The sequence below is a fragment of the Oreochromis aureus genome, linkage group 3 (assembly GCF_013358895.1).
Source record: "Oreochromis aureus strain Israel breed Guangdong linkage group 3, ZZ_aureus, whole genome shotgun sequence".
Classification (NCBI taxonomy): Eukaryota; Metazoa; Chordata; class Actinopteri; order Cichliformes; family Cichlidae; genus Oreochromis; species Oreochromis aureus.
Genome location: NC_052944.1, coordinates 29,200,365 through 29,226,094, shown reverse-complemented (window position 1 = coordinate 29,226,094; position 25,730 = coordinate 29,200,365). Strand labels below are relative to the sequence as shown.

The window sequence follows — 25,730 nt, the reverse complement described above, 5'->3', positions numbered from 1 at the left end:
TTCAGTTTATTTAAATCCAGGTTGAAGACTCACTTATTCTCAGCTGCATTTGAATAAAGCACCAAATCCACACTTTTAAGCTTAAATTTCAAAACTTACATTTTAACTACTGATTTTATCTACTGTTCTGATTTTATCTACTGTTCTAATTTTTGATTTTATATACTGTTTTGTTTGTTTGTTTTAATCAATTTTAAATCATGCTTTTTATTTGTTTTTGTTTTTAATGTCTCTGTAAAGCACTTTGAATCACCTTGTTGTTGAATTGTGCTATATAAATAAACTTGCCTTGCCTTGCCTAGATTGGAAAAAAAACCTTTAAAAGAAAGAAAACGTATGTCATATTATCATTACTCTTAAGGTTACTGCATTAAGAGGCCCCCTCCGATAGGACAGGCCTAAGGGCGCATCTTTTGCCATCTTACAATGCTGTGACTGCAGCCATTCCCCAACTCTCTGTGAATGGTACTCATGGCCATTGATCAATGTTCATGAGAATTTGCATATTAATGATCAAGGAAATGACCTCCCAGCCCATTGTTCCTTCAGTGGTGCTAGTTTCAGTCATTCTGCAAATGTACTGTTTATAAGATTGGGGAAACCTGCAGTCAGCTGAGACTGAAGAAGTCACTTGGATGAGTGACGAAACGTTTCTCCCACTGAAAACGCTACATCCAGATGAACAGAATCAACTTTATGGATTTACTTACCTGGATGATTGAGCACGCATCAAGACATTACTGTATTGATACCAGTAACACCATCATCAATGCCATGAGCTGAACAAGATCTTCTTCCTTCCTAGGATCGTGCTGATCTGACTTTACTACACTAGATTTTCTATTTTTTCACACTTAAACAGCCAACGAGTCATTTTGTAACTCTTAAGTTAAATTAAAATCCCATCATCTTATATTTTATGATTTTAGCTAAAATGGGCTTATTCATCAAATATTCAAGTTTACATTTATGCGCAAAAAACAAACAAACAAACATAATCCCATTATGACCACGTATACCTAAAACCGCCCCAGATGTCATTTTAACCCCACAGAAGTTCGTGTAAAACCACTACTGAGGCCTACCAATGCGATTGTTTACACACATTTGGAGAATCCTGATTATTTCCAGATTGAGTTCCTGAACTTACCAGTTTCCTGAATCGTGACCGAATCACTTTCTGTTAGCAGTGAATTTGTGTCTCTTCTCCATCCTCTACAGGTGTAGTTGCCTCCTTCAGAGATACTAATGACTGCTTCAGTAGATATTAAGGACTTGTTTTTAGATGAGGTTTCTCTAATCCAATAATATTCCAAGTCAGCAAAGTGCTGCGCAACACAGGTCAGTGTCACACTGCCCCCTGTTGGTATGGTTAATCTGTCTGCTGTCACAGTGGCTTTCACTCCAAGTTCTGTAAGTTAAAAAAAATATTTCATGTAAATGAAAGTGAACCGATTTCCAGTAAAAATATCCCAACACAGCTCAAAGTCAGAGGAGTTTGGAGTTCTAAATTAGAAAGCTTCCAATTTCAACTTTTCATCAAAATATCAAATCAGGGAATATTTCTAGAGAATGTTAAAATGAAGCTGTGCATATGACACATGATATCGTTATTTTCAAAATATTCATAATTATTAAAATCTTCAGGCAGGACTGTGATTGACTGACCTCTGGTTGCTACACACATTATATGAATGTGAAGAAAATATGTTTCTCACCTTCAGCGTTTCCACAGATGACTGCACTGAGCACTAAAACATGAAGAAAACCTCATCAGATGTTATACAATTTACAAAATTCAAATCAAAATAAATTTAAACTGAATAAACAGTTTTCACATGACACAGTAACAGCTCATCACCAGATTTCTGTGTATGTGGACCATTAGTTGTTCAACAGGCACACATGAAAAAAACCTTTACAATGAAATATTTCAGCTATGAAAGTTTGTTTTTCAGAACAGTAATAACAGAAAACAGTGTGCTGTGTCTTTCACTGGTGCAGAAAGCAGCAGAGTATCCAACACAATGTTACGGTCTGAACTCAGTCAAGGCACCAGACGACATTTAGATAAATCAGTCCTGAGAATCACAAGTTTTTTAAGCTCTTAGAGACGCAGCTTAAACCAGTGAAACAATGTAATTCTCACAATGCAGAACAGAAGTGAACTTACAGAATAATCCAGACATGCAGAGTAAAATGTGTGTCATCCTCACGTCCAGCCCTGCTACACTCTGACACACAGCTAATCTCAAACTGTTTTACTTTGTTTGAATAATAAATGCAGAATAAACAGAAGCTGTGATGAGTTTTTGTTCAGCTGCTTCTTCTATCTGTCACCTCTCACTGCTTCCTTCTCTTTTACACAAACCTCAAACAGCTCTGCAGCAGTTGTGTAATGTGTACAGTTGTGTAATGTGTTCAGTTGTGTAATGTGTTCACATTTCCTGTTAACTGCAAACACGCCAGTTTGTATATTATAGAAAAAGTTAACAACACAAGAACAAAGGTTTTCTCTTCTCAGATTAGGTGACATTTTGAAGGTCATAGTTTTTGTGTTTTTTGTCAGTTCAGTTCAGTTTTATTTATATAGAGACAAAACAGTTGTCTCAAGGTGCTTTATATTGTAAGTTATAGACACTACAATAAAACCAAAAAAAAAAACCCAAAACAGAGAAAACCCCAACAACAATATGACACGTTTGAGCAAGTGCTGTAGTGACAGCAGGAAGGAAAAACTCCCTTTTAACAGGAAGAAGCCTCCAGGCTGAGGTGTGAGAGACAGGACAAAGACAACCAGATATTAATGATAACTGAAAATAAATTCACAGAGGTGTATAAACACATAGTGAGTGAAAAAAGGTGAGTGAAGGAGAATTACAGTGCATCATGGGAAGTCCCCAGCAACCTAGGCCTATTGCAGCATAACTAAGGGAGGATTCAGGACCTTGTATGTGATGAGAAAGATTTTAAATTTGATTCTGGATCTAACAATGAAGAGAAGCCAATACAGTCTTATCAAGACCTTCAAGCTGAAATCCAGATGTGAGGTTGTTGTATTCGTCTGGTGAAATAAAAATGAAGTTTGATCAGTCAGATCAAATATTTACATTTCTTACAGCTCTGTTATTATCAAAGGTTATACTGTTTGTACCACTTCCAGTGATTCCAGAGCCTCAGATTGGTTCATAGACTGAAAGATCACCTACAAGTCATTGAAAATAAGAAAGAAGGAAAATATAATTATTTAGTTTTGTTTTTATCTAATAAAGGATGTTTTTTTTTCCTTCACGACAAACTGAGTGTTAAAAACTGTAATAAAGAGAAAAGTAATAATTTCTGGGCTCACCATGAAGAAGAGAGGAGTAAACCTGAGTTTCATTCTGGTTGGTTGTTTGTTGTGAAGCAGAGCTTTGATTGGTGCTCTGAGACTGAGTGAGACTGAAACATTTGGCAAATAATGTAAATTTAATGAGGAATAATTCAAAGTTATTGTTGTGTTTAAAATAAAACTAAACTGCTGCACCAACCTGTTACAACAGGGTTCTGTAAAAAACACAAACATTATTACATCAGTTTGTTTAACAGTGTCACAGCTTTAAAATAAATTATTTTTCCTGTAAATTGTTAATCAGAAAATCTCCCTCTTTATCTTTGTGTAGCAACACATCAGCAGCAGCACGACAATAATTCCACTAACAAGTCCGATGATGAACGGAACAATAAATGAACTTCTTTCACATCCAAAACCTGAAACTAGAAAATTTCAGGTCAGAGCAGGAAACAAAGTCACGCTGAGCAGATCACATGATCACAATGCCAGCACAAACTCTGAAGTAACTAATGTGTTTAACTTTAGGTCACATCAGGAAAGAAATGAACTCACCCACTTTGAGTCAACTCCTGCTGTGTTTAAATGACTTGACTCACAACAGTAAACACATCAACACAATCCAGTCTCTTAAAATGTTGACTTCAGTAAATCTGCTTTACAAACTTTTACTATATAAATATGTCAAACATGTCAAATCTTAATATAAAGAAACAAAAACTGATGTTTACATTGAGATTTTCTGTTTCCTGTCAGAAACTGTCAGCATGACTCTGCTCTGTGGTTTGATGTTGTGACTCCTGTTCTACACTACTTGCAGTGTTACTTATAGAATTGGTGAAGAACTAATTGTGAATTCATGTTGATTTGGAGATTTGCTGAAAGTTGTTCCACAATTGGCATACCAGTTATCTTCTTGGTGTGCTAACACATTTTTTGGTCGATGGTTCAGTTGAAGGCCCCTGCGTACGGGTCGTAAAGCAGCCAATTTGTTTATTTTCATTACTGATATTGTATTGTCCAATTAAATCTCTCAACACAACTGTCCCCTATCTTTGCTGTGGAGCAGAGTTTAGTGTAGAAGAAGTAGTAAAAATATGGAGCTGAAGAGCTGAGACAGAAAACATAAAAATAAATGCAGTAAAATGTGTCAAATTAACGACATGTTAGCTGTCGGGGCTGCTGCACCGTCAGGTAGTACTAGCAACAACCAGTAACCAGCCCTCACAGTCACAGGAGGCTGCTGCTGTTGCACCAGGAGAGGAGAAGTGGAGGGACAACAACACCAGAGTGAACAAACAGAGGAAGGTGAAATTAACGTGTTAGAAAATAATTAGGAAGGGGGAGATCCAAGAATTCAAGTAAAATGAATGGTTGCTTTGACCATCAATCACTGCTAATATTAAAGTTCAGCTCATAATTGTGACCTGCTGCAGAAACTCACCGTGTGTCAGATGGTTTGTCTGATTTAATTTCAACTTATAAAGTCCTTCAAGGGTGCACTGATACCAGCATCAAATACTGGATCACACATCTCTTGTTTAACCTTCATCTCAGCTGATGCTGTGCTTGTATGTTACAGAATGTGTCCCATTCAACAACTTACCACAGATTTTACTATCACACTTTGGTGTGACAGGATTGGATGAAACACTCTCTGTATCTCTGCTGGAGATGCAGGTAAAACTGGCAAAGTTCTCTTTGGTGCTGACAAATGCAAAAAGCTGTGCAGAGCTGTCACTGGGATTACTCTTGTTGATGGTGAGCACACTGACTGGTTCAACACTCCAGGAGAGGTTAACACCCTCATCCAGAGAAAAGCAGGTCACCACCATTAAACAGCCACTTTCTACAGATGTGCTCGTGACTATCTGGATGGATGGCTGCTGGAGCTTTTCTGCAAGGATGGAGAGTGAAAATGAGAAATTTACACAAAGAAAAGACAAGCCTGCATAGCTTAATTTAAAACCAAGCAGTATATTGATTGTGGATGGCTCAATTTGATATTTATGCAGCATGTATGCATTCAAAATAAAGGCAAATATGTATTGTGATAATGGTTGGTGTGTGTGTGTGTCTGTGTGTTTATTGATAATACAGTTTTATTTATACATCACTTACGTTTTGCTGTGAGTTTAATCTTATTTACTTTGTCTTCACCCTCACTGTTGCGGACTTCTACAGTGTATTCAATGGTATCACTTTCCTTCAGGTTGTGAATTGTTAGGTCACCTATAGAATAAATACACTGAAACCAAATCAAGAAAGAAATAAAACTGCAATTCCTTTGCCATAAAAAATGTTTTTTCTATTACCTGATATTGTGTTAAGAGTGAGTCTCCCTGTGTACTGAGGAAAACGTTCAGTGTTTGACATCCCATTGCGATAAGTGGCAATCCAAGTGGTGTTGGTGAATATTGACCACTGAATTCTGATGAGACTCCATGATGGGTCGACTCCTGAGAGCAATGTGATGTTTTCTCCAAGGTATCCAAAGACTTCCTGAGGTGATTTAGCTACTGCTGCTGTTAAATAAATACATAAACACATTTAGTAACACTGTGCATCGTCTGAGTTTAAACCTGAGTTTAACCTGAGTGTTTAAACTCAGGTTTAAACACTAAAAGAAGGAAAAGCTCTTCTATAAATACTGTCCGGAGTGGTAGAATATTATGCTGCTATTATTTGCTGCTATTTTTATAATCATCATTACCATTTCATTATTAATAGTGATGTTGCATTCAGATGCATTCAGATGTTCAAATATATTGGTATTATATTAGTCTTTATTACAGGTCCAAGAAGAACCACTTTAAACTGTTGAGTTGAATTTATAATCTTAAATGTTTATATGCAGACTGTATGGTGAAAGAAAAGGCCCCCACGTAGAGTAACTCTGTGCCAAAATGAGACAGGAAACACTTCTGCAGGGCATGCTTCTGCAGAAGTGAAACCGAAAGCAGAGTCTGAGTGTAAGAATTTTGAGCAGGTTATTTTATTATGCATTTATCTTTGACTAAGCTTTGATTATGCTTCAAGTAGTTGTATTAGATTGAAACATTTGTTTTATACATTTTACATATAAGTCAAGATAGGCACACACAGGATGGCCTTAGCCTGGTTGCTTAAGCTGAGGTCAATTAAGGTGCAGCGTGTATGTACAGACATACACACATACACACACATAGTTTCAGTACATGCTGGCCTCTGTCTGGTGGAAAGGTTACGAGGTTTAGCCGATGAACTGAAGGGTGAAATAAAGGGCAGCAGAAGCTGACACATACACATACATATAAGTAGACTCATTTAGTAGGTAAGAAGTTAAGATGTGTTTTGCTGTAACTGCAAAGTGGGGGTGCGTACGTGTTAGTCTGTTCCAGGAAGTACACCAGATGTCCCAGAGATAAGCGACAGCGAAGACGAGCTGAGGGGAAGCACCGAGCCGAAGACGATGTTCTTTTTAAACTGTGTTCAGAGTTAACTGAACGTTTGTGGTTTTGCATTGACGTAGGCTGTATTAAATCTGCCTAGCAACAGAAGAGGGGGCGGTACAATTCTCACCTCTATAAAGTCTTTGTCTGACTATTGTAAGATAGTTCAATACTGAATCTACACAGTATTGGCTCCACATGTGTGTATTCATTAAAATGCCGTCTAATTGCACACGGCTGGATCTGTGGTTATTTTTGGATTCCTCCTCAATATTTTGAACCTTAACATTTGGGGGCATCGTCCGGTGAGAGGGGGAATTTTGGAGGTGTAGAGAGATCCGGGGTCCGTGGTGATTAGACGGGCAGATACGAGTCAGTGGTTGAAAGTGAGAGACAAGCCGGCTTATCCAAAGGTAAGGCACATACCTGTTGAATTTTCCAAAGTGTGCCAGATCAGATTGGACATGACAAATTAAAGTCTACTCACTGGAAATTACTGGGGAATGTCTGTTTTGATTTTGATGGTAATTTCATGAGCATGCTGGTTGAAGTAATGATAAGTTAAAAGTAAAAGTACTGGGTTCAAGTCCCAAAGAAAAGGAAAAGAATTAAAGTGAGTTCGAGTCTCACGTAGAAAGTAGGGAAATTGGTCATTTCTGTGGGTTCAAGTCCCGCTGGACATTGGGTCTATCTTGTGATGGTCATTTTGTGGGTTCAAGTCCCCTATGTCCACAAAGGTAGATCTGCCTCAATCTTAATCCTGTTTTGGGCTTAGATTGTTGTTTCAAATTATTCTAAATTTTTCTAGGACGACAGCGGCGTCTGTTAAGAAGCGCATTTTCTCGGAGGTAACGCTCCCTCCTGGATAAAGACGTTTATCCTTGACCTAGCGGCGACTAATGGGTTAGTACGGCACGACAAGCCGGGAAGGACTGGGGAATCTTCAAAATTGCTAGGGGTTCAAGTCCCCTATTCTTGCGCTTTTTTGGCTACTGGTAAATTAAGTTAGGGCTAGAAATCTGGACAGAGCAGTTCGAGTCTGGTCTGGTGAATTGGTCGCAAAAAACCTGGGGTTTGCCCGTTCGAGTCGGTTATGGTAAATTTATTGAAATTGGTAGGAGCTACAAGGCCTAAAATCTGTGCAGTTGTAATTAAAAGACGTCTGTGTAATATAAGAGAAGTCTCTGTGTCAGCAGTGCACAGCCGGATGTGCACTGATGGTGTGTGTTTATGTAAATGAGGAGCGGTGACGCGCATAGCGATTGTTGCTTTCGGTTTCGAGTGTATGGAGCTTTGTAACTATTGTTTGAAAATGTTGCTAAATGCCTGTAACTAAGAGGCTGGTTTTGCGTATTACGAAAGTATAAATAGAGTTTGAATTCATGACTGTGGATGTATAGTCATTGACTGAGTTTTGACATATATATAGATTGAGTGTATTGTACAGTACCTAAGACCACTATATATTTTCCTGTAGTAACCTCTCTTGAGTAATAAATGGTGGTGTGTTTTGTTTTTTCAGTTATGTGTGTGTGGTGTGAGCAGCCGTGAGGATGATGAGAGGTTTCAGTTTCTTTTTCTTTTCTTTTTGACTTGCTCTTTCTGATTATGGAAGCCATGTCCAAAATACTCAGATGAAAGTGTATTTTGAGTGATTTTAACCGTGTGAATGCTGTCAGTATTTGATTTGAGTGACTCTGCGCGATTTGTCTGAGTTAGTGAAAAGGTGGAAGTTTGATGTGTGAAAGAGGCAGTGTGTGTGAGACGATTCATGGCGTCTGAAAGAGGTTAGAACGTTTAAAAAGTGTGTATGAAATAAAGGAGTGTGAGATATATTTCTTTTGTGATGTAAAGTAGGATGTTTTAAAGTTTGAAAGTGCTTTTAATTCAAGAAATCCATGAGTGATGTTATGAGAGGTTGAGTTTATTTTTTCTGATTGAAAACACATAAGTGTATACACTTGGTACACCCACTTAAGAAATTATTGTGTGACTGATGCTACAAAACTGATCTAAAGGAGTGGTGATGTGTGTGAAGAAGTGTTAATTGTTCTGATGTTTGAAAGAGCTCTATTTAAATGTGTGTGAGTGAAATGAAGGTGTATTGTTTTTAGATCAAGATTTAGTAGAACTACTGATTGTTTGTAGACTGTGAAATTCAAAGGGAGACAGAGTCTGCCTGTTGCCTGCAGAAACAGGAAACCGCGTGTGTGTGTGTCTGGGACAGGAACTTTGCATGCCCATAAAAGGGAAAACTCACGGTGACGCACCCGGAGAGGAGAGACAGACGAGTTAACTCTAGGCAGACGAAGCAAATGGAGGTTTTAAGATAAAAAATGAATATGATACTAATTATATGTTTTAGTGTGTTAATACAGGTGGACTTCTCTCAACATTGGAACCTTGAGTACAGCGGCATAACAATAGATTAACAGAATTGGGAGAAAATAAGCCAGTCTTTGGCTCGAAATTGTGCGGCTTGATCTCTCACTTTGTCCCTGAAACTGAGAAGAAGTTTAAAGGACAGTCAATCTCCTGATGAAGACCGACAGAACACCGTAGACTTGAAGAATTAACGGAAGCTAAAAAGACAGTGCAAGCGAAAGCAGTAACACTGACGACGACTGAGGAGTCCAGCAGTATGAAAGAAAGCACGTGATGCAACATGCATGCTGGTGAAGAACAGTGTGATATGTCTGCTTGAAGGCACTGACTCTCATATTTGCCAAGCTTGGAGCAATCTTGGAAGAGAAGACTGAAAAGATGAATGGAGAAGAAAACAGAGCAAATGAAAATAAGACTGAAGGCACTGAATGTGATACTTTGTCATGCTGGGACTTGACCTGAAAGAAAAGACTGTAAAGAAACAGAGAAGAAGACAACAGCTGAGTTGAGCCTGTGGTTGCTGGAGATTCGAAGGCCACGCAAGGACACTGTGAAAAAGGGACGGGGTGAGAGGTGAAGCTGGACGAGTTTGACTGCGAAAATACAGGATATGATTGGATTGAAATTGAAGCCGGAACTCATGATTGTTTAGGGATGTCCACCACATCACAACAAAGAGGTAAACAATACAAAAGGTTAAAATAATCAAAGAAAATAACTGACAACTATATTAATGAATTGAAAATACACATACACAAATTGTTACATGTGAGATTATCTTTGAAATGAATCAGAGATGAGATAGTTTGAATCTAAAGCTCAGTGAAGAGAGGCATGAAGTAAAACTGATTATAATTTAAGATGCACTGAAGAAACAGCTTACACTTAGTGTACATTAACATGAATACATAAAATGCAAGGAAGAACACGCTTACATGCATGGCATAATTGGTATTTCTGACCAGAGATAGAGAAATGGGTCGTTTAAGTACTCGTGATAATAATGAAAATGTCCTAGTTTTGTTATTTTCAGGAGTAAAGCAGACCCGGACCAATTCTCCACAGCAACAGTCGGAAGAAAGTTAGAGGGTAACATCAATGGATAAGTTAAGGCAAGTTTCTGGTTGAATTGTTCACAGAATGATGTGTCCATGAACCTGAAAAGCAAGCCCTAACTCCTGGCTGAAGACCAGGAGTGCTTTATTTAAGGTGGGAAATTAAAATTTGGGCTAGTAATTCAGGGAAGGAGAAAACTGACTGTTTAACTGGAGAATTGAGAAGGTGTCTGACAGACTGCGAAGCCATATATGCAAAAATAACACATACAAACAGAGAATGCATTAACCTTACAGAGACAAGACAAGCTCATGAAGATTAATGCATAGACATTGATTAAACCTGGCTAAGAACACAAGCATACGCAATGAAGATCAGCTTGCTAATTGTACGAGTGATAGAATGGTGTGAATGTGTAATAAAATAGACTTAAAGCTTGAGGTTGAAGTTGACTCAAAGAAGTTATATGACAGGGGAGTGAGTTATGGAAATTAACAGAAGAAAAGTAATTAAAGTAGTTTTATAAGAGTGAGTTAGGAGTGCTTTTGCACTGATTGATAAAAGTAAGTGAATAGTATAGAAAGAAAATGAAATAATGTGTTAAGGTTTCAACATGTATTTCTTTTGTCACGTTGACTTGTTGAGATGAATCAGTATGCAAATTAGCTGGGGTGACGGGTGACGAAGACACTTCCTGTCTTATTTTCCTTCCTGTGTGCGTGTGTGTCTGAGGCTTTCAGTTCAAGAGACAGAGCGGTGGCTATTGAGGATCGTTTGGTGAAATATAATGGTAAAGTATCAGGATAATTGATTACGGTGGGCAGGTCTGTTCAGAGGGGCAGATGTGAACAGGAAATTTGTAATTTGGTGAAGATACATTGTTGTAAAGGGGACCATTGTTGTGTGTAAAACGGTGCAGCTTGTGACGAGGTCCAGGTTGCAGTGAACGGGTGAACTTTGAGATTGTTTCAGATTTTTGAGGCTGTTGTTTCTATCTCGAGAGAGGGAGTTTGATTAGACATGGATATGTCTGAGAGGGGCCCAAAATTTTTGTAGTAGTGCACTCAGAAAAAACCTGTCAGGTGATTTTGTTTTGTACTTTGATGAGCTAATAATCAGCTCTCTTTTTTCATTTTTGTTCTAAGCAGGCCTGGAAGAGAGTGAACTGACGGCGCTGACAAAATTACCGAGTACGAAAATCAGGTGGGCTTTCCAGATCATAATTGGCGGCGGAGGAGTCTACCGGTGGAGACTTGATTGGTTGTGAGTCTCTGTAACGATTCAATCCAGTCAAAAGTATGGAGAACTATTTTCCTAAAAAGGAAAACGAAATAAAACAAATGATTGAGCTCATTTTGCTGATGTGGAGCATCTGATGACGTGCGCAGAAGGCTGCAGTATCAGCAAAAATATCATGTGTGAATGCATGTGAGTGAATGCGAGTGATTGGACCAAGGGGGAAATAAATAAAAGGTTGACAAACAGGAGGAGTGGGAGACTTAAATCTGGGGATGTTGATTTTGGGTTGCTGATGTTTGCTTTGAGAAAATTTCTTTTTTACTGGGGTTAGATTAGGTTATTACATTATATTGTTGGGAGAATGCTAAATGCTAAAAGGGAAACATTGTTTGATGTAACTCAAGTTACCATTAACTGAGGTAACACATGATTAATAACTGTTCTGTTTAAGCTTTATTTTTGTTATGACACAGATTGGATCATAAAGGGGGAGAGTTGAGTACAGGTTTTGTTTCCAGGAAATTCCAAGGATCCAGACTTCGAAGGGAGAAGGAGTCGAGAAGATTTGACATAATGATTAAATTGATTTTATTCCTTAAACACAGGTTTACAGGGCCGGAGCAGAGAGGAGGATTGCTGAGCTGTTCTGAGAAATGATATGACTAACCTTTTTTCCCTTTTAATTTGTTAAGCTTGGGTGGAGCATTTTGAGTTTTTTGCCACATGAGATGTGTCAAAAAAGAGAGGGATTTAGGGTTTAATTTGTTTAGTTTGAAATGGGTATAGGATGATTTTATTGGGGTTTGGTTTGATAATTTAGATATGGTAAAACTGAGGCAGGAATTGTTATTTTCATGTTTAAGTTAAAGGATGAAAATGGACTGAATTAGGTTTAGAAGATAAAATGCGGTGGTCATAAGAAGTTGTACACCAAACTTAAAGGGAAACTGTGGGAATAATAATAATGGGGAAGATTAGTGAAGATTTTACGAGTAGAAAATGTTTGGTTTCTTTGGATTTTTAGAATAAGTTGTTAAAATGTAGGCTTTAGAAACAGATATTAAATAGATTTATTTCTAGGGTAGAGGAGAGCTTCTTAAGAGAGTGTTAAAAGTCTCGCTGACTCAAATGAATAATATTGGAGATTATATATGTAGAAATGATTTTTCCTTACACATTGCAATCGTGCTCATTAACAGAGTTGATGTTCGGTCCATTTAAGGTCATAAGCTTCGATGAGCGTTATGTCTCAGTCGATATATTGTAGGGGACTTGGAGCAACAGAAGGATAAACAGCATTCACGCTTACAAACACACATGATTTAAGCATAGGTGAGGCCCAGGGCCTGAAATTCATTTAGCTTTTAACTGAATTTGAGTTGGCCCAGTAACAAGTGACAGACAAGAGGAACTGAATAGGAGTTTGTGTGTAACTAAACTGTGTGACATGTAAAATATTGAGATAACACATGCAGCTCTAGATTAGTCTCATTATATAAAATGCAGTTACAGAATAACGAATGCTTGTTGAAGTGACCAAGTTTTTGTTTAAAACAGAAGCAAAAGGGGAGAAAGCTTATATATTTTTGCTTAAGTCTGATAAAGTATAAATTAGAATGTACCATTACATTAAGAGCAGCAAAAATGAAATAAAATGTTATACCAAGAACCGAAATAACACAGGAACTGTGAATTTTAAAATGAAGTTAGGGTTAATACATAGAAGTTGTTTTAGGGAGCTTTTAGCTATGATGAAATTTATTTAGGAGCTATTGATAATGTGCTTACACTTAGTAATTAAAGCGGTTGTTTTTCTTTGATCCTTTAGTAGAATAAGTGTTTATGATGATTTTCCTTGTGAGAGGTGACTTTAGATCAGACAGGAGGCACTTGCAGCAGCGACAGTTTTGTGCACAGGATGTTGATGATCAGATAAGGGAGCAACAGGAAGCACATGCAGAGACGTGAAAGCAGTGCTTTAAGAGTTTTACAAAATGATGAGGAATGTGGAATAATATATAGAGGTTCATGTTTTGAGTAATATTAGGTTGAATCAGGTTTGAAGAAAGAGAACAATTGAGGGACATAAGGTAGGGAAGCCGTAGTAGGGAGAAAGTGTTTTGTTTCCTTTACAGGAGATTTCCACTAGAGAGGGACCCAGAAAAGGGACAGACCACTGGAGATTCACAAGTGTAAGGGGTCTCTCACCGGGTATGATTGGGTTCAGGGGTGAGGGAGGAGTGCTGATTGAGCTCTGCTCGCACTCTTATTCTCTCCTGCCGTTGATCAACTTTAGGCTCACTGATACTTTGGTGTGATTAACCTCAAGCATGAGTGTTCTCAAGTGGGAGCTGGCATTTCTAGAGAGGGTCAGAGCAAGGATATAAGTGGTGTGGTGACCCTCTACGAGGGCCACCACAAGAGAGGGAGTGTCCGGAGTGGTAGAATATTATGCTGCTATTATTTGCTGCTATTTTTATAATCATCATTACCATTTCATTATTAATAGTGATGTTGCATTCAGATGCATTCAGATGTTCAAATATATTGGTATTATATTAGTCTTTATTACAGGTCCAAGAAGAACCACTTTAAACTGTTGAGTTGAATTTATAATCTTAAATGTTTATATGCAGACTGTATGGTGAAAGAAAAGGCCCCCACGTAGAGTAACTCTGTGCCAAAATGAGACAGGAAACACTTCTGCAGGGCATGCTTCTGCAGAAGTGAAACCGAAAGCAGAGTCTGAGTGTAAGAATTTTGAGCAGGTTATTTTATTATGCATTTATCTTTGATTAAGCTTTGATTATGCTTCAAGTAGTTGTATTAGATTGAAACATTTGTTTTATACATTTTACATATAAGTCAAGATAGGCACACACAGGATGGCCTTAGCCTGGTTGCTTAAGCTGAGGTCAATTAAGGTGCAGCGTGTATGTACAGACATACACACACACACACATAGTTTCAGTACATGCTGGCCTCTGTCTGGTGGAAAGGTTACGAGGTTTAGCCGATGAAGTGAAGGGTGAAATAAAGGGCAGCAGAAGCTGACACATACACATACATATAAGTAGACTCATTTAGTAGGTAAGAAGTTAAGATGTGTTTTGCTGTAACTGCAAAGTGGGGGTGCGACGTGTTAGTCTGTTCCAGGAAGTACACCAGATGTCCCAGAGATAGCGACAGCGAAGACGAGCTGAGGGAAGCACCGAGCCGAAGACGATGTTCTTTTAAACTGTGTTCAGAGTTAACTGAACGTTTGTGGTTTTGCATTGACGTAGGCTGTATTAAATCTGCCTAGCAACAGAAGAGGGGGCGGTACAATTCTCACCTCTATAAAGTCTTTGTCTGACTATTGTAAGATAGTTCAATACTGAATCTACACAGTATTGGCTCCACATGTGTGTATTCATTAAAATGCCGTCTAATTGCACACGGCTGGATCTGTGGTTATTTTTGGATTCCTCCTCAATATTTTGAACCTTAACAATACCTTTGATTAAAAATAATCATAATGAAATTAAATAAAAAGAACACACAACCCTGACAAGGATAAGTGAAAGAGAATAGATGTAGAGAAAAAAAAGCTTAATCTGACAGTGATCGTCTCTCCTCTGTATATCTCAAACCAGTTTGAATACAGAGTCACAACAGGCCTGTTTGAGACTGTTCACATAATAAAATAAAATAAAATTGTACATTGCCTGATGTAAACTGTCCACTTTCCTCTCTGGCCTGTGCTCACACTCTGCTCAATGATTTGGCACATAAGTGTCTGTCTGCATCTCTTGTGGTCTTCATATTTTTTTAAGTATACACACAAGTGTTTTGGAAATTTGCTCCTACAGAGCAAGATTTTCACAGCTTTCTGTGAACTTTCTGCTCTTCACTATTTCTGTGTGTATGTGATTAAAACAGGTAGAATATCTCATCACACCTGTCCTAAATAAAAGTAGTAATATACCTGTACCTTTTCTTGCTCCCACACCCGCCCCTTCATGTACGGGTGTGTACGCGTGCGCGGCCCCTGTACAAGGCGCTTTTGCTCGTTCATGTGAGTTCATAATTGTTTAATTTGGGTTTAATTTAATGAAACCGTTATGTGTTTTATTAAACTGTTTTAAGGATCGCATATGTCTCAGCGTTCTGTTATTTACACATATATGATTTAATTTAACTAGTTTTACGATCATTTTACTTAAAAAAATCTGAATTTCTTTTGCTCTCCAAGAGTGAGACAGAGTCTAGTACCTCTAGTACCTGAGTACCTCAAATAACATGCATCCCTTTAGAAATAAACTGTCTTGCGATACTTCTAAAAAAAAACAAAAAAAAACACACACACACACACACACATATTCTCACCTAGTCACACTAGCCCTGCATTGATCCCCAATGTTCCTTTAATGGAACTACCCTTATGATTATCTACTAGTCACACAAACATACTGCAGCAGTAAGACTCAATGATTAGACACAGGGGTTACAGGTGGGTCCCCAACAGTCATCAAACAAGTCATAAAAAACAACACATGCTGTTTCCTTATCAAGAGCATCCAAAGATGGTACAGATACAGGTATATTACTACTAATATGAAACATGTCATGGCATCATGAATAAAGCAGAGTTTGGGTTTAATGACAGTGATTAATGTTGGCGTGCCTCATTTCTTTAAATGCTTGTTCCTTTGACTCCTCTCCTCATGTCTCTTGATCTATCACAGTTTGTCAGAGATAAAACAATGAAACTCATGAGTTTCTTTAACTGTGACGTCACTGCTGTCCTCGTAAACTGGATCTCCTCTCCCTCCTCTGCAGTGGTACAGACCTCCTTGTGAGACACTAATAACTCTGTTTGCTTCATTTCCTCTCATGAGCTGAGCTTTAGAAGAGACTGAATCACGTCTGAACCAGTCAAACTTCCAGCCAGCAGAGCCCTCCACAGAGCAGCTCAGTGTCACACTGCCCCCTGCTGGTATGATTGAACTGTGTGCTGTCAGTGTGGCTCTGGGTTTACTTGCTGTGGAGTTTACGAAAGAAAAAAAAAAGATGTTGAAATCTTTGTCATTAAAGTCTACACCACAGCTGTAGCCACTTCTATCCACAGGGCTACATTTACAGAGGTTCAAAATTAATGAAAGAACTGACTGACCAGCAGTCTGTGTCCAGGTGAGAGCTGCTCTCTTGTTATTTCAGGACAAATGAAGCAAACATAATATCTGAAGTTGATTCAAAATGTTGAATTTGTATTTTATAGCTTTTCACTATAATTTTAAATATGAAGGCCAAAGAGATATTAATGAGGGAGGCCATCATCACATCACATCACAGACTCATTCATATCTCATTCACTTGCTGAGCTCATCTCTGTTGCCCCCTGGATCTTCATCCATCCTCGTGTCCCTGACCACTCGGCCAGGGACACGAGGCTCCTGCTCCTGCCTCCTGCCTGTAACCCAAATCTATTCTAACTCAACCTGTTCTTTACTTCCCTCACATCAGAAAGACTCTGAGAGAGCTGGAGGCTCTCCACCCGTGGATAATCAGCACCCACATTTATCACAGTCACCTGTTTGTCTCAGCTACTCGTATCTGTGGAAATAAACTCCTGATCATTTTGTAAGCTCTTGTGTGTGTTCTGTGTCTAAGTTTTGGTTCAGCCATGACAAAAATATAAACATGAAGTTTAATTTAGAGTGATACTGTCATGGGTTGCTGTGCAGCAGGCACGTTAAGACCCAATATGCAGGATGTGGAAGCAGAACTAAACTCAAAACAGCTTTACTGATGAAACTTCACATAAAAACAGAAAACCCAGAGAGGGCTGAGTGCAAAAAAACTCAGATACTGACAGAGAAATATAGAAAAAACAGGGGAAACAACTATGAGGGAGATCACAACAAAGGCTGAAGTACATCAGGTAAGTACATCAGGGAACTAAATAAGGGAGACAAGACAGAGAGTAGCGACACCTGAACACAGGACACACAAGACAAGGGACCGTTAAATAAAACAGGAAGCATAAACACTGAAACAGAATAAGACACAAACTTGACCCAGACAAAAGATAAACAAACATGAAGACAAGTCTGACTAAGCACAGGAGATCTAACAGAAACACAGACTAGACTCAGGGAACACGGGAGGATGGGAAACAAACTTCAATAATAACTAAAAATGATAACTTTACACACAGAATATGAATGAAAACACAACCTAAGAAAAGTGTAATATTAGATAAACTGAAAAAAACTACAACAAACCAAGTGAAACATAATATCAAACAGAAACTGATGGTTCAAAACTGAAAACGCTTGGTCATGACAGATACAGGAGATAGATATTGTTCATATTTTATAAACAGGAAGATAAAAAAAAAAAAGAAAAGAAACGTCTTACCTTCGGCATTTCCATAGTAGAGTGTACTGAACACTAGAGTCAAGACTGAAACATCATCAAACTCATTAAAAAAGGTGAATTTTCAGTTCATGTTGATCCTCAAATCAGTTTCTGAGCTCATAAACTATAAACTTTAAATGTAAAACAGCAGTGTTTCCCACACAATGTTAAACTGGCTCAAGTCAGCACCAATCACATTCTTAGACAAACTTTTTCACCTCCTCATGATATTTACACAAATGAAAAATAGTTTCTTTAATCATTAACATGCAAACAGAGAAAGTCAGTGATGTACTTACAGAATAACTCCAGCATGCAGAGCAAAGAGCGCTTCATCCTCACATCCAGCTCTGCTGCTTTAACTGTTTTACTTTGTACTAAAAATTAAGCAGAAGAAAGAGATGTTGTTATTTATATAGATACGAGTGTGACTTCTTCTTCTGACTCTTTGTGCTTCCTTCCTTTTCACACTAAGCTCAAATAGCTGTTGTAGCTTCGACTGCAGCAGTTCCTGTATATTCAAACAGAACAGATCTGTTCTGTTACTTCAAGTCAGAACAACTTGAGGTTCAGTGTCTTGTCCAAGGATACTTTGAAGGAACTGAACCTCAACCCGTCTGATAATTAGAAGATTCTAGCTGATCTGCCTCCTCAGCTACAGCCATCCCAATGACTCCAGCACTGTTACATTAATTACATTTTATTAATTTTAAAGTTGACATTTAACTTTGTTTTTAAGTCCTGTAGCAACAGTAACTTTAGTGAATGATGCATACTGAGCAATTATACAAAGCACAGCAACAACCATCTATTGCTTTATTGTGTTAAACAGTTTTCTTAGACTGAATTTCCTGTTCCGTGTTTACACATAAAGAGGTGTGATAGCTGCCACATACTCACTAGAGCTAATGTGTGAGACAGTAAATTCTCTTTGATGCTAAAGTTTTTCACTTGTCTGCTTTCACACACATATAAACATTAGTGACATCCCATTCTTAATCTATAAGATTTAATGTGTCAGTGATGTTGTCCTTTAGTGTTGTTGGCTATAATGGCTTCAGCTCTTCTGGGAAGGCTTTCCATAAGGTCTACGAGTGTTTATAGGAATTTTTGTCCAGTTTTGGCGAGTCAAGTTATTCCACACCAAACTCGCTCATTGTCTTTAAAGATCTTGGTTTGTGCACTGGTGTATTGTCCTCCATTATGAAGCAGGTTTATTAGGAGAATTTTCTCCAAGCACGACATCCCAGTGCACTTTAGACCCAGCCACACTCTCAGACCAAAACAGTTTCATCCCTGGGATAAAACTCCCCAACACAAGCTAAGCAACATGAGTGCATGCTGTGCAGGAGTGCTCAGACCTCTACATTGGACAAACTGAATGGCCACTCCATAAACAATGACAGAACATAGAACACTCAGCTGTACAGCTGCACGTAAAGGTCAAAGATTACTCTTTTGAGGATGCTAAACTTCACATTTTGGACAAAGAAGATAGATCGTTTGAAACAGGCCATCTATGTCCACTGTAAACCACCATCTTTGAATAGAGAGGGTGGCTTATGACACCAGCTGTCTGCTACATACAATCCAGTTTTGAGATCCGTCTCAACACCCACTTCTTGTATCATGTGACCATGTCACATGATAGGGTGAGACAAGGTCTCACAAAACATCTGGTGATTATGACCCACACCTGTTTTTACACCTTAAGTCACATGATTAATAGTGGGCCAACAACCCTGTTAAGGAACGACCCACACTAGGGTTTAAATACCCAGGACTCCACCTTTGGGGTTTAAAATTGAAGAAACTGAAATGTCTTCAAGAAACTTAAAGAGGTCAAGTGGCTTTCGTTCCAAGCTCCATGGACTACCATGACCTGGATGACTGAGAACTTACACAGAAAAACTAGTAGAGTAACTTGTATGCAGTAGGTGCACCTGTGGCCATGGAAGTGATTGGAACAGCTGAAATCAATGATTTGAGTGGGTGACTGAATACTTTTGGAAATATATCGTATCAGACTCTGAAGCTTAAAAAAAATAAAAATAAAAAATCTAAATGCACATCTTGTACAAACTAAAATATACTTAGTAACTAACAACCAAATACATATTTGTCATATTACCTAAAGCACGATATATTCAGCAAGATGCTTTTAACATAATAACTGAGAGAGGAAAGAGGAAGTGGATAATCAATAATAATTCATTCCTAAAAAGTGATGACAACAAATCAAAGTGTTTAAAACTTTGTATACTCTCTCTGTGTCATTTGACCCAGTGTTTTGTGTTTACTGTCATGATTATCTTATGTTCTAGTTTTGGTATCCTGTTCATCAGTTCTTAGCGTTTTGGTTCTTGTGTTTAGTGTTTTGTTATACCTACCTGTGTCCTCCCCCAGTGTTCTGTTTGTGTTTGTGAATTTCCTGTTTTACTTTGAAGGCCTGTGTCTCTCGTGTCTAATTAGGTTCAGCTGTGATCTCCTCCGATGTATCATTCCCTTGTGTGTATTTATGGTGTGTGTTTGCCTGTGTTCATTGTCGCTCTGTCTGTGTTACCTGGTGTAATCTCTGCGTCTCTCTGCTCTACAGTCTCAGTGTGCGTATGGTTTCAGGTTTGTTCATTAGTTTTTCCCAGTTTAGGTTGTGTTTTAGTTCTGTCCTCGCTTTTGTTGTTTTCACCTCCTGTAATAAAGCTCACTTGCATCACATCCAGCGCCTGCATTTTGGGTCCTTTCTCTCAACACCACACGACTGCTGCCACAGCTGTGACGCTCTGCTGCCAGCTGTCAGAGATAAAACATGGTTTCTGGAAGGCGACACATATATTTAGCTTAAATTGTTGGTATTGGTATTGTTGCTGCCTTTCACCTCTGTGAAAGATCTGAAAAGCTTTCCATAGAGGATTCAGAGTCTGGGGGTGAGGGGGCTCCATCAATAGGGGTGAGGTCAGTGATGTAGTGAACTTATTAACAGTTATTAACATTCACAGGGTAGACGTGATACTTTAAGATGTGGAACCTGAAAATACCAAAAACGTGGTGCAAACGTTTTGAAACGCCTGTTTTGTGGTGACAGTTGAAGGCAGCTGTATGAAGACAGTGTGAGAAATTTATTTTCATGGTTTCACAGCACGTCATTTTTTTTATCCGTTAGTTTAGTGTGTGTCATCACTGCAGTGACACCATTTTTAATTTGTTGTCACACACTGGCATGCATACTAAAATGTACCAGTGATAATTATTACTGTTATTCACGTACAGGGAGCAAATATAAACATGTGTCTGCACACAGAGAACAGTGAGTGAAATTCCCACTGTGACCTTTGTCTGAATTCCCTGTTAATTCTCTGTTATGAGCTGATAACATAAAACAGCACATCTGTAACACAGAAGACTTCAGGCTGAAACCACAGGCTGTATTTCCTCTTTTCTATGTGGTCACAAACCACAAGGTCTTTCAGGCCATGTCCACACTAATACGTTTTCATTTGAAAACGCATCTTTTTCGCTCTGTTTTGGCCTCTGTCCACACTGAGACGGTGTTTTCTGTCAAGGAAAATGGAGCGTTTTGAAAACGACCTCCAAAGCGGATACATTTGAAAACGCTGTTTTCGTGTGACAGTGTGGACAGCGAACCTGGAGCCTTTTCGAAACCAATGACACATTTTAGTCATGTGACCAATTAAACTAAGATAGTGGAGGGCATTGCACAGCAGTTGTTTTGTTTGCTCTCAATTTTTACACTTTTAAAGATTAATATCAGTTCGTACTTGCTCCAGATAGCTTTTCTTCAATTCTCACTTACTCACTTATTCAAATTCAGTTTCTGATGGCACAAAGTTCTGCCCATACATGTCTCTTTATGGATTCATTTGATTTATGAACATAAATCTGATCTTCCAATTCTGTAGCTTGCTACGCTATCTGAATTAAGTTTTGCACCATGTGGAGAGACTTAAAAAAAACTGTTGACTTCTTTATTTTATGTTAAACACCATGGAACAAGTACAGGTAAATGACACACCATCAGTTTTAATGTTATTTATTCATTTAGTTCATTTGGCAGGGACAAACGTCTAACTATAAATGCAGGAAATAGATAAAAAATGTTTAAAATAAAACAAAACAAAAAGGAAAACAAGAAATACATTCATTACATTCAAATCCATACAGTACTGATCAGATGATTTTTTATATAATGTAGATTTTTGAACAAATACAGTAAAAGTATCTGTTGGTGTTCATACTAGTACTTCCTAATGTAACACTGCTGACTTTAACTCGAGCTATCAGCTACTAAAGATCACATATTTCACACTTTGTTCTCACTTATGTTTAAACAGGAAACATTTAAAGTTTTATATAAAAAAAACCTTTAAGAATGAATATAAAAACTGCTGACTATATAGAGCATAGGTCTCAAATAGGAATATGCTTTATGCTATAAGAGAGTACTGAGTCTATATGATATTATGATGTAATATTGTAACTGTACATAAAGCTGAGCATGTCTGATATTTGGGGAGCAGAGGAGCAAGAGTGGCTTCATAAAAAGCTTCTTCTTGGCTTTGCTGCTACAGCTCTCCTCACTGACCTGTAAGACAAGCACAAAAAGACAAAGTGATTTCCAACATGTAAAGATATTATGAGCTGAAGACATTTAATAATGTGAAGAATAAATCAGCCTGCATGGCAGCAGAATTACTGAGAGAGCTTCCTGATGTGACTTCAGAATAAACTGCTGCATCAGCTGCAGGACTTGATTTTCCTGTGAATGAAGAGAAGATCATTGAAAACAATAATATCATTAACCAGGAGGAAACTGGATGTTTCCACTAATGCAAAGAGTAAGACTGATTTTATTAACCATGTAATGAATACTCGTGAAGACATAAATATAAACAGATTTACATTTTAGGAGCAGATAAACATGTTGAACAATATTCAGTGGAGATGATGGCAGACTTTGCTCACCTTTGTTTTTCTTGGCTTTTTCTTTTTTGGGCTGTTTGACCTCAGCATACATCAGACTGTCCTCTAAAAGAGACGTCAGAGCTCAGGACACATTTGTTCAGCACAGATATGATACAAAGATGTTGGATACATATGGACTTTAAACTTTTTACAACTACAGTGAAAGAGTAAAAATCATTTGTTGTCTGTGACACTTCAGCTTTGCATTTGTGTGTTTTGTGATTGAGGTCTGGGTCAGAATCTGTGGATGCTGTGATTCAGTAAAGCTGAAACACTGATTAGTAAGTGAATAACTAAACTCCATGTTGACCTATAATTACCTGCAATATAATGATGTGATGACACATTCAAGTACAAACACTGAATGAGACTGTTGTGACTGTACCTGCAGCTCCCGTCTTCACATTAGTGTAAACAGCACTCTGCTCTGGTTTATGATGCTTCCCTGTTAAGATGATCAAATCCACAAAAGAAAAATAATTAATATATTTTTAATTTTAATAATTTTAATTTCAAAAACATTTTTTTTACATTCCATATGTTTTGTGTACTCACACTTAATTCCAAAGTTTTCCAGTTCAATATTAGAGTAAATGACATCTGGGGGTTTATCTGCACCTGAAATGTTCATATTTTAGTTACACAATTGTAAACCAATGACATGGTGCCAGTTTCCTTAAATTCAAAGACAGTTTCATCTCTAGCTGCTCTGTGCTTTTCACATGATATACTGCACCAGTGTTTCAGTGGCTCATATATGAAAACCAATATGACACATTTTTCAAAGATAAGTGCAAAAACAGAAAAACCTTTTAGAGAGTTTCATTAGTTGTGTTTAAATCAACACCAAGACTATCAGATATTTTCAGAGCATGAACCCATCATGGTGTTACTGTTTGTGTTGTTCTGATATGAAACAATAACATTTGTGGATTCTTTCAGTCGAGTTAAAGATACAATCAGTATCGTCGGGCTATATGATGGCCCGATGGGCAGGGCTGAGATAGATTTTGGTCGCCCAACCGGAGATATCGCTAGCTCCGGGACATCGGGCTAGCGATTTTGCGAGCCCTGAACACCATGGTCCCCGTCTGACGAAAATTCACAGACCGAACAGCAGGTATATCATCGCCTCAACATCAACCTTCGTTGTAGCGTGTGTGACGCATACTAATTACGTCATAGGATGCTCAGCCACGTTGCTATTAGGACGACCACGCACATTAGGTGGTACTAGATTGTAATAGAAATCCAGTCAATCCGATTTGAATAGTTGTGAGTTGATCCAAGTAGGTACTAATGGAAAAGGGGCATTAGTTATCACCGTGTTCCCACCTGTTTCCCATCATCTCATTATCCTGTGTTTTATAGACTGCCTCAATCTTCCTTTGTGTTTTGTCACATCCTTCATCATAGTTTGTTTTCCTAAGATTTGTAGAAATTTGGTTTCTTAGTTTTTTTTATTTGAATTACTTTGTAAGTTCTGTGATAAAGTTGTGTTTAAGTTTACTAACCATGAAAGATACTCAATAAAATGTCAATACGGACTACGACTACTACTACTAATAATAATAATTGAAAACAGGCTCTTACACTTGGACTGTCTGCAGCGATACAACAAGAGCAGGAGAATAATAATGAGAGAGACTCCACAAACCAGTCCAACAATCAACCACACAGGAGATGAAGAGCTGTCAGCTCCTGACACAGTTACTGTGACAACAAACAGAAATTAATTATTAATAAATTATAATTTTATAAATACATACATTTATAAAATAGATCCAGGTGACTTTGAGATTTAAATCAGACAATTTAATGTTACTTCTCAGTCATTGGTTTAGAAAAATGCATCAACTGTTTTGATCCTGCTCACCTTTAACTGACATCCAGCTCTGTGCTGACTCTCTTCCTGAGTACTGACACTTGTAGAAACCTTCATCAGACTTTGACACTGCAGAGATCTTCAGCTCCCCTCGGGTATCATTTTGAATAAGTTTGTCATTGTGTTAGAAAAACACATTGGAAAGTATTTTTTGTGTTCTCAAACTGCAGCTCAGACTAACAGAAACTCCCTCAGTCACAGGATGAACAGGACTCACCAGGATAGGACCATTACCATCATCTGTGACACAATCACACACAATTGTTTCAGTCACATCAGCTGGTGCACACTTTTAGAAAAAGCTGACAAACAATAATAAGAACAGATTTTACAAATGCTTTTCATCATGAAGATCTGATCTTGCATATTTGAAAACTCTGTGTTTTATTTTTACCACGTAAATTACACGCATACAGCAAAGCTGGGACAAATGTTCATGTGACGTCTAAATCATCCAAATCCAAGAAGTAAATGTATAATAACATACTCTGTACAGTGATGTTGACTGCACTGCTGAACTCTCCTGATCCAGACTCACACCAGTACACTGCAGTATCTGACTTTGATGTGTTGATGTTACATGTGGATCCAGTCATTCTCCTACAGTCAGAGTACAGTCGGCCGTCCTCAGAGAACTTCCTCACTCTCCACTCAGTGAAGTTTCCCTCACAGGTCAGTGAGACAGAGTCAGAGGTGAAGTGTTGCACTCTGTCAGGACTCACTGTGAGAGACGCTGCTGAATGAACATCTGGAAACAACATGCAGTGAAGAGACAAAGCTCACAGATGTTAGGATTCAAAATATGAAACAGATTTTAATAAGGTCAATGTTACTGAAAACTTCTTGAATAAAAGTTACAACATAATCTCACTTCATTGAAAGGACAGAAAGAAACAAACTGACCTGCAGACCAGACAAACTTTGGTTGACTGTGATCAGTGTGATACTCTGGGTCTCCTCTTCCAGCTCTGCACACATATCCTGCTGTGTGTGTCTGTCCATGAATGATGTAGGAGTCCTG

The 25,730-nt window shown here is 38.2% G+C and overlaps 2 protein-coding genes and 1 long non-coding RNA gene across 3 annotated transcripts in view; all 3 read right to left on the bottom strand.

Annotated features, from left to right (window-relative positions):
* Positions 1-2,331, bottom strand: part of LOC120439141 (Fc receptor-like protein 4) — a 43,813-nt gene extending 41,482 nt beyond the window's left edge. Inside the window, exons 1-3 of the mRNA XM_039609885.1 lie at positions 2,174-2,331; positions 1,719-1,751; positions 1,151-1,411 (exon numbers count right to left, since the gene is read on the bottom strand). Of these exons, the coding sequence (XP_039465819.1) occupies positions 1,151-1,411; positions 1,719-1,751; positions 2,174-2,210 (331 nt within the window). The 5' untranslated portion in view covers positions 2,211-2,331. The remainder of the gene's footprint in view (positions 1-1,150; positions 1,412-1,718; positions 1,752-2,173) is intronic.
* The window catches only part of LOC116312707 (low affinity immunoglobulin gamma Fc region receptor II-like), a 100,624-nt gene that overhangs the window by 44,154 nt on the left and 30,740 nt on the right, over positions 1-25,730 (bottom strand). The window lies entirely within an intron of this gene.
* On the bottom strand, positions 3,168-3,547 carry LOC120439171. The gene is made up of 3 exons (XR_005612439.1): positions 3,531-3,547; positions 3,350-3,441; positions 3,168-3,205 (listed from the first exon to the last, which is right to left on the bottom strand). It is a non-coding gene; the product is annotated as an uncharacterized LOC120439171 (long non-coding RNA).